The 9,599-nt window shown below is 35.8% G+C and overlaps 1 protein-coding gene across 1 annotated transcript; it reads right to left on the bottom strand.

The window, feature by feature from the left end:
* Nucleotides 1–3,285: 3,285 nt before the first annotated feature.
* On the bottom strand, nt 3,286–9,103 carry LOC103937156 (7-dehydrocholesterol reductase). The gene is made up of 13 exons (XM_009347067.3): nt 8,945–9,103; nt 7,916–8,138; nt 7,542–7,597; nt 7,267–7,369; nt 7,117–7,182; nt 6,172–6,285; nt 5,783–5,909; nt 5,290–5,390; nt 4,440–4,565; nt 4,284–4,348; nt 3,981–4,062; nt 3,780–3,862; nt 3,286–3,599 (listed from the first exon to the last, which is right to left on the bottom strand). Exons 1-13 carry the CDS (start codon nt 9,034–9,036, stop codon nt 3,533–3,535), a joined length of 1,305 nt encoding a protein of 434 aa, XP_009345342.1. The 5' UTR covers nt 9,037–9,103; the 3' UTR covers nt 3,286–3,532.
* Between the last annotated feature and the right edge of the window lie 496 nt (nt 9,104–9,599).

Raw genomic sequence — 9,599 nt, 5'->3', positions numbered from 1 at the left:
GCTCCCAGACCACACTCCAGCTGCTCCTGGTTTAGTAGATTTTCTTATCCAACCCATTGCTTCTCGGATTCAATCATTCTCTCTCTCTTTAACAAAAATTAAAAGAATAATATAGTTTGTGATCAATAAATCACGTTATTAAAGATATAAAAAGAGTGATATGTCCTCAGTTGTATAATAGAATTTTCAGTAAACTTCGTGTCAATAATGCATAAATCGTAAAAAATAGATAGACGGTTCATAATGTGTTTGTCAAATTCATCTATCTATTTTTGCCGTGTGAAATACGGGCCTAGAATCTCTCTGTCTCTCTCTTTTTTTCAAGAAGGTTCATAATGCTTTTAACAAAATTTCGATTCGGTTTAGATTTTTAGAATCCCGTCCCAAAAGAGATTTGTTCAAGATTCAGGTTACCATTTTTTGATCAGGATCCCGATCCGAACCACCCCCAACTCTATCGGTTGCCCAATTGAACGGGAAATTGGGTTAAATTGCCCTTGGTTCCAAAAAAAGGTGGTCTTCTAGTGCAAAAAATGGAGGGTAATTGGGCCAAGGGCTTGTTCCTTTCAGCTGCTCTTGCAACTTGTGTTTGGGCTTGCACCCTACAGAAAATGGACTGAATGGGCCCCCCATGTGCACAGCCAGAGCCAAATGGCTCATTTTTCCATCAAGCTGAGTTGTTAGATTTCCAACGATCAGTTGATTTGGACCGTTGAATTTCTAACGATAAAATAAATTTGTAAATTTTTCTGCAGCTGCCATGTGATGCAATCTGGGGCATCCAACATACATTTTTTTGAAAGTCAATAGCCAAAATTATTCTAAGGTAAATAAAAAAACCAAAAAATACCCTTTTTTTTTTTTCTATACATACCCATTCTCCTTCTCAATGGTTGAGGAAGCTCCTCAATTGACTTCGTGGTCGATTCATAAAACTTCAAACTTTTGATTGGATCGTTAATATTATAAATCACTTTACAAAGATAATTTTTGCAAAAAAATCAATAAAATATGAGAACATTTTGTCATCAAACTATACAAAAACAGACGAACGAAGTTTTGATCTTTACAAAGTGGTTTATAATATAAATCGCTCCGATGATAAGATTAGAACCTCGGCCATATGTTTTTGTATAGTTTGATGAATAAATGATCTCAAATTTTATCAATTTTTTGCAAAGATGATCTTTATAGAGTGATTTATAATGTTAATGACTCCAATCATAAGTTCGAAATTCTATGAATTGGCTATGAAGTGAATAGATGAGCCTTCTCAACAATTGATGAGCCAAGTTAATACCTTTCTTTTTCGTGTTAGCTTTATTTCGAAATGGTACTATCTGAAAATGACAATAATGCCTCTCAAAGTTTGATCTTTTGGTCCAATCCCCCTCAAAGTATATTCTTTTTCTTGTAATGGAAGGAAAACAAAAAAACTCAAACTCTTGATATAGGAACGGGAGTGACTTTTACATTCTCCCTCTTTTTTCCATTTTCGGACTCCTCTTTTCTCCGTCTCCCTCTTTTTTTCAAGACAATAACAAAATAAAAGGTACCGTGAAAAAAAAAACAAGACTATAAAAATCACCACCCAAAATTTTAATAAGATTTGTGTACAGAGAGTCATGGTGAAGAGTTGCTTATCCATCAAAGCGGAGTAGGTTGAACTTCCCTATGATTTATGGCTGTATTGAAGCATGGGGACTCTTTAGCTCAGAGGAGGTGTTGCCTCTTGGTCTTGGAGATCCATGGACCATGGTAGTAGTTTTCCATGAAATTATGTTCATTGGACCTTTGATTTAGAGTGGTGCTTTCCACACACTTTATTTTTACTTCATACACTGATTTTTATCCTCTAAATTACTTTAATTCATTCGATCCGACACTCGAAAATTGAAAAACATGTATGAGAGGTAAAAAATAGTGTGTGTATAGCAACACCCTTGATTTATTATTTGACATGTTTATTTCATTCAATTTAATTAGAAATGAGACATAAAAAAGAACAATACTTGACTACTTAAATAAGGAGTAGGAGTTCCTACCCAAAATAAATCGCCGTCGATTTATAGAACTCAATTTTTATAATTAGCATTATTCATATTATAAATCACTTTATAAAGATCCATTATGCCAAAAATCAATTAAAACTAAGGTGATTTGGTTGTCGAACTGTATAAAAACAAATGAACGGAATTAGTAAAATCATTATGAACCGTTTATGTATTTGCTAGAATAGATTAATTAAACGACCTTAGTTTTAATTCATTTTTTTTTTTACAAAAATGATATTTACAGTGTGATTTATAATATAAACGGGTCTAATCCTAAACGCAAGGTTATGTGATTCGAATATGAAGAATTTTGAATAAGAGTTCCTACTCATCTTTGAGTAGCCAAGTATTGTTGCATAAAAAATTAAGATTTTCAAATGGATGAGAGAGAACACCCTCAGCCACCATTTTTCTCAATTCTGCGGCGGATTGGTTTCCATATTGACCGGAAGTGTGCAGCTTTTGGGTTCTCTTTTGATGTCACCATTGTTTTCTCCATTGTTTCGAAGTGGGCCCAAATTGCAGCATATTATATTGCTAAATAATAGGTGAAAGAAAGTGAAGGGAGTCGAGAGTGTATGGTAGGTCGCCACGCCCTTGTCCTGGAGGCTCTCCGGCTAGGGAAGAGCTTGCCATCTTAACGGGGAATTTGAAAAAGAGTGACGAACCCAGTTTTTTTAGTTGTTCATAGGTTGGTCTAAAGAATGAGAGTCGTCCATCAAGTTCGTTGTTTATTAGTAGCCCAGTGGTAGAGCGGTTGGCTGTTAATCAACTGGTTGTATTTTTCGATTGCTTGTTCAAGAACTACGACCTTTGGCTTTAGAACTAAACCATTTCCTTGTATTTGAAAAGAACTTCCAGATTAATAGGAAGGAAGCTTAATCAGAATGGAACGAATCAAAATTTTCTTCTATGATCAATCCGTATAAACATCAACTTCAAATTGGATTAGTTTCTTCTCACCGAATAAGTGCTTGGGCCAAAAACCCTACCGAATGGAGAAATAGAGAAATAGTTGGAGAGGAGGTAAGTCCTGCTAGCATAGCTCTATTTTCATTTCCTTGCAGGGGTGTGATATCCACAGCTCTTTTTACTTTTCACTCTTTTAATTTTCGGTCGTCGGATCGAATGAATTGAAGAAAATAAAAAAACAGAAATCAACAAAGGGTGTGTGAGAAGTAAAGAAAGGTGTGGATAGCAAACCCCTTCCTTGTATACCCAAGTCCAGGTATAGTGGTAATTTATAATTAATGGCAATTAATGAAAACAAAAAAGCCTGAACTTGTACATGACATATTCATAAGCAAATACAAAACTAATGCTTCCTTGGACAGTCGACAAGACCAATACCACAATACACCAAAACTTACATCCCCAAAGCAATCGTACACAGCATTCTCAAATCACCAAATGAGCTTTGAGCAGAAAAAGCGAGTTCAACCTCGCACCCTCGTCGATGCGAACAGGATTCCGACTCTTCAATAGATTCCGGGGATGACCCTGTAGGAAACCTTCTGACAATATAACTTCCAGTATTTGCCATACCTGCAAATGCTCCTCGTCAGAATCTCAGTCAAAATTACATGAAATGCTTGGAACTGTTTCATTTTTTTATGGCTTTTACAACTTAGGTACTTCATTTTGAAACCAATAGAGGTCATTTCAGTTTTTGTGGATTCCCCAAGAATGCATACTATATAACAACAGGAATCTGTATCTGCTTACTTGGAGCGACATCGGTCATCATCCCTCTTGGCTCGGTCAAGCAGAAGGGTTGTCAGAAAAACCACATAGAAGTATGGTAGAAACTGCAGGAAAACAAGGAAAAAGTTCAGCTAAACGGCAGGAAACTGAAGCATGCTAGATTCTGTGGATTTCTGAACAGTCCAGAAAATCAACAATAAAACACTAAGCAAAAATGGTTACATGATTGAAAAGAGCTGGAACAGTCCAGAAGAAGGCAGCTGATATTTCTGGCACGTAGTGGAAATGACGTGATAAACCCCACCTGCAGTAGAGCAATACACTCAGCAATGATTTCAAAACTGTTCTCTTTTTAAATCTAGCACATGCATGAATTAGGATAGGCAATGTGCAAACACGAGAAGCATACCAACAAAAGCATGGCTCAACTCACTCCCATTGTGCGACAAAAAGAAGTTACAGAAATACTCAGTTATATGCGTGTGCACAGAGGTGTTGTAATTAAAAGAGAGTTGAAATTCTCACCATCCTGAGGTTAGAAGAAGGCTCGTCTTTGTTTCCCCGGATGTGGTAGTGTATGAAGCAACTATCTGACATGGGCAAATCTCTTTTATGTCAGCCAAAATAATCTCAACCTGTGCATACAATGAGTCACATGATAAACTTCATGAGAAAAAACACCTTCGATGGAGCTCTCCCCCAAACCAAGCATTTGCCATTTGTTCTCCGAAATTCTTGCCTTTGCCTATCACAATCATAGTTGATGTATATGCAAAGGATCCCGGCCACCAGAATAAAAAGTGCTAGCTGGAACAGGAGGTTGGAGATTGTCAGAAACGTGACAAACAATGATAGGAAGAGAAGAAGATAAATGACTCAGCTGAGAAGTTTCACACATCGTAAAAATCAGTTGATTCATATTTGCCAGAATTGCAGCCAGATTTTTTACTATCTAAAGTTTTTATTTATCCGTTCTTCTCTTTCTTGCACCGGAATTGTTTTTTCCCATTTGTCTTTTTTATTCATCGGAGGTCCACTGGATTTCACTTTTTCAGCATAGTCCTCTCAAATTCTGAAAATACCTTGACTCGCATAAGGACAAGACCTTATCACAATTTTGTGCATGATGCAATGAAACCAAATGCAAGGCATATAAATTCTTTGACATTAAGAAAATTTCACAATATTCATACAAACAACCTAACCAGTAACCAAACTCCAATGGTTAATTTTTTTGGTCAATGGCCGAAGTCTAAAGGTTAATCCTTCTCTTTCCATGCTCATTGAACTTTTAGAACCAGGAGTGTACATAATAAGTTAATAACTATCCACCATTCGTTACAACCCCTATATAAAAAGAAAATGTGACCTAAAAGGCAAAAACGTAAAGTAAAAGCCAGCCTTGTAAAATAAGGAAATCACTAGTCAACTAACTTAGAAAACACCTTCATAACCAAATACGTTTACTACTAAATTACTAATGTGACTCATAACTTCAAAAAATTGGGCAAACCGCATATCAAGATTATACCTGAGTTTCAAGATTTATAGGATGGTTGACCAGGTACATGCCGGGAGAAGTATAAATAGATGGAACCCAGACCAAGCAACCCCAGCAAATATAAAATCCCGCTGCCAGAGACAAAAGTACAATGAACCATTGTGAGATGAAGCATGAACTGAACCAAGTGAAGGATGAGGAAACCATGATTGAGAAAGTTACATTACTATGGGTCAATCTACAAGGATAAGAACAAATATGACGATAGTCAGCATGAAAATCTTGGACTTGCAAAGAGATGGGATTTATAGTAGCCAGTAGTTCACCATAAAAACATGGTAAATACCAGGCTAGTGGTAATCAAATATCAAGACAATCAGCCCCCGAAAAGACCACCATTTCATTAAGGTGAAATATTAACCTTGAAACGTTAAGGTTAATATTATCACATCTGATGGTTAGTCTTGGGCATGCCAACATCTAAACAGTGGGAGAAAAAGTAAAAGGTAGAGCATATGTGAACCTCGATCATGTGCAATATCCATTGTATTCCAGTATCCAGCCTCCCACCAGAAAAACTTTGTGACATACACCAGCATCAATATAGTATTCACAAGCATTGAGTCAGCTACTCTCCCATTAACTTCATACTGGTAAAACAAGAAACGAAAATCTGATATCAGATAAAATATGGATGACATAATTTAAAATAGAGGTGAACAAGTACACTCTTGATCATGGCCCTTTCGGCACACAGATTTTCTGTGTCAGAAAGGTAAATGTGGACAACAATGTTAACGTTAACAAACTACAATGGTAGCCGGTAATTTATTGAATTTAGAAATATATCGACTAAAGTGAAAATGTTGGACCTAAACGGTAAGGACAGAAAAAAAATCTCAGACGAATTACCTGCTTTATGCAATAGGTCACAGCAAGAACTGCCCAAGACATCATCCCAAATCTGCAGTTTGTGAAAACTTTGATATCAAAGTATTTACCAATTCGAGGATACAGCTCCATGCCCTACGAAAAACGAAGAGTGACTAATACTTTTTATACATCAGGTCATATCCAACAAAAAACAGATTTTTTTTTTCTTATTAATAGCTCAGTCACACAACAATAATTTTAAATGGAAGAAGATATGCTTTACAATCTATTGAAGTAGTCAAAGTAATTAGTTTTCTTTTTATAAGGAAAAAGGTATTTTACAAAACAAACAGAGGGAGTACAACAAAATCTGGAGAAGAAGTCGATCCAACTAATCAACTACCAGAGAGTAAGAAAAAAAATAGTATACAACACAAAAATCACATCTAATCAGGATGATTTGTATTAAAAGAGATACCAAGGTAATCCAGTAATTCAATATTATCAAAAAGTAATCTTCAGGTTCGTGAGTTTAAGTTAGAGTGTTGCAGCACAAGGGCCAAATAAAGCAAGACCGTGATACTAGCACAAATTCTCTTGGGACAGACTTATTCATTCTGATAAAGTACATCAAGAATCTGATTGAAACCACAATTACAGCTATGTGTGCATTTTGAACTGCTCTCGTTTGCTCAGATAGATCACAGATAACACAACTATTTGGCTTATTGAAAGAATCACTTTTTATATGGGCTATTTAGTATGAGTTAATGGATATAACAGATATCTTGAAAAAAATAAGTAACAAGGCATAGTCACACTGTCCAACTTAGCACATAAAGAGTGACCCACACCAAATGTGAACGTTCTAAGGATATTCAGTTAAAACAGGGTATATATTCCATTAAACTAAAAGGTCTATCCATGCTTATAATTGTGTGGCAGGGAACATAATAGATGGAAAACAGGAAAAATGAAACTTACCCAGTAGAAGTCAATTATTGCATTCCCAGAAGATCCAGAATCAGTGGAAGATGGTGCCACGTGGCCCTTGCAAACATAACGTGTTTGTGTAAAAAAAAATGATTATAAGATGCAGAAAACTTATATTTTGGAGTAATTATAAACCCTCACTTTTATGTACAGGAAAATACAAAAGATGAAGCTTCCAAAAATGAGGGCAGAAAATATTTCTCCCAGATGATCATAAACAACTGAAGGGTTGAATATCCCAAACCTGAAATTTAACATAGAAAAACATCAAATGCACTAGCAAACATTTTGGTGCTACAAGGCCACCGCATCAATAACTCAATAATTCCGAAAATGATAGAATTTCTAGGAAAGTGAACTCAAGAATGTGCGGCATTCATAATAGGAAACAATGAATTGACGGAGAAAGTATGTACCACCAAAGGCCAAGGTAGGTAGTCAACGTTACAAAATAGGCCGCCATACCATTTGCCTGCAAAATGCACAAGTTACATTAGAAAAGGGAAAGAATTTGCATATAGAACCATCCAGAACGAGTAGTAGATGTTTCCATAACTGTCAACAGTAATTAATTTAATACTTTTACATTTCTGCAAGTCCAGGTGCAGAAAAAATGACAAGAAAATGCTTTAAGTTATACAATTTTTATATCTAGTGATTTTTACAAGGCCAAAGGATCCAGAACATTCAATATATATATAACTCGAGATTGGCATAGGAGTTGGAAATCATATTTTTATGATTACTTTGGCAAAGCAATTTTGACACATAGAAATCGAGTATCCAGCACCTTGTAGACAGGTCGATTCCCAGCTGGCGATATTGGCCCCTCAACCCTTTTTCCAGGTAAAAGAAGCTGAAGTGCAGCCTCAAAGGCACTGTAACAGGCAATAATCTTCCATGCAGTGGCAGTAGGTATTGGCCATATTTTGATAAACCCCTGCAGTCCATGCTGCCTCAAGTAATCCCAAGTTTGCAAAATGGAGCCATCAGCATGTACCATTGTATACCATCTGCATTAAGTATCAGATTCTGAGTTCAACCATTCATAACCATCATAATAATTACATTGATACCATGTAGCAGTACATGGCATGTACATTGATAAATTGATAAGGTGCTCCAAATTCTGAAACGTTTTTACTCATATACACTTTGTTTTGTTTAGTTTCAACAGTTTATTTATTGGTTTAGCTCTACTTCTGCTAAGTAATTTACAGCGTCCCAACTAAGCAAAATCTAAAACTTTAAAAGTTTCAAATTCAGATTCTTTGTCTGCATCTTCTCATTATCGAAACAGGGATTATGGAAAATGAGTAATAATAATAAATCACACTATCAATGCATCTACACGACATAAAAACTTTAAGTGACTTTGTATAATTCAAAATTTCATAATCTCACAGTTCTTATAAATTTAAAATTTAATATCTGAAACTACAGCATCTCTTTCTTTCAACATCAACACTACAAATCCCCAAACTTTTAATATAGAGGACAAATTCTTCAAAAGCTTAGGGAATAACGAAGAGAAGTAAGCATATTTCGAGCTCAAGACATCATATTCTCCCAGAAAATTAAAATTTTCCATGGAAACAAACAAGAAAACGAAAAACCAATACAAGATTCGGATTCAATCATCCTATTTTCCCCACAAAACCAAAGAATAACGAAAACCCATTACTCCCCATACCACCATCCTCGAAAAAATTCAATCCGAACGCAATGAAATGCAAAACTCATTTCGTTTTTCATACAAAACAAGTAAAACCAGAAAAAATAAAGCAAAAAAGCAAAACGAAAGATTTACAGAGCTTACAGTAGAATTACAAAGGGAGGGCAGAGCGAAAGCAGCGATAGCATGGAAGCGTACGTCACCAATGGCGAATGTACGGTCTTCGTCTCCCCCATTTTTCTTCTCTCTGATTTCTGAGAGTGCAGACTGAGCTCAGTTTCTTTGTATGGTTGATTGACCGAGAAGGCTGGCAACTTGAGTGTCGTTTTAATATTTGATTTTCCAATTATACCCCTATTGGGGGGGTGGGGGCCCACTTGCAATTTAGCGTTGGTCCATCTGATCTGAGTTGAGTTTTTCTGAATTTAAAATGAGTTTAGCAGGCTCTGGTTCTTTGGCACGGAATACATTACAAACGGTGGGCCCGCGGAATCGTCAATGTGCTAACCCGACCTTAAGATTTACGTTTCTCTGAATAATATTTGCCGTCAGAATTTGAATTTTTTGTCGAAATATCCACAAAAATATTAAATTTTATTTTTGACAAACGACATTATTTACATTAAAATGAAGGAAGAGTAAGTTAAGCCTCCTAAAAGGTTAGCAATAAAGTAGCTCAAATTCGCTTTTAGCGATAATCAAATCCAAGACCTCACTTACAATAAAGAAAAATACTATTAGACCATTTCATTGGAGACAATATTCTTTCAGGGACACAAAAGTTAAGTTAGTAAGTGAT

This window comes from the organism of the source record quoted next, unplaced genomic scaffold, assembly GCF_019419815.1.
Source record: "Pyrus x bretschneideri cultivar Hongxiangsu unplaced genomic scaffold, Pyrus_bretschneideri_v1 Contig37, whole genome shotgun sequence".
Lineage (NCBI taxonomy): Eukaryota > Viridiplantae > Streptophyta > Magnoliopsida > Rosales > Rosaceae > Pyrus > Pyrus x bretschneideri.
This window is presented reverse-complemented; position numbering and strand designations above follow the sequence as displayed.

What these genes read in the sequence shown, in the direction of transcription:
- LOC103937156 (XM_009347067.3), bottom strand. Translation starts at nt 9,036, where the DNA reads ATGGGGGAGACGAAGACCGTACATTCGCCATTGGTGACGTACGCTTCC. An exon ending in CTATAAATCTTGAAACTCAG is followed by an intron (nt 4,566 to 5,289) that starts GTATAATCTTGA and finishes CTCCTGTTCCAG; the next exon opens with CTAGCACTTTTTATTCTGGT. An exon ending in CTTCTTCTAACCTCAGGATG is followed by an intron (nt 4,063 to 4,283) that starts GTGAGAATTTCA and finishes GCTCTACTGCAG; the next exon opens with GTGGGGTTTATCACGTCATT.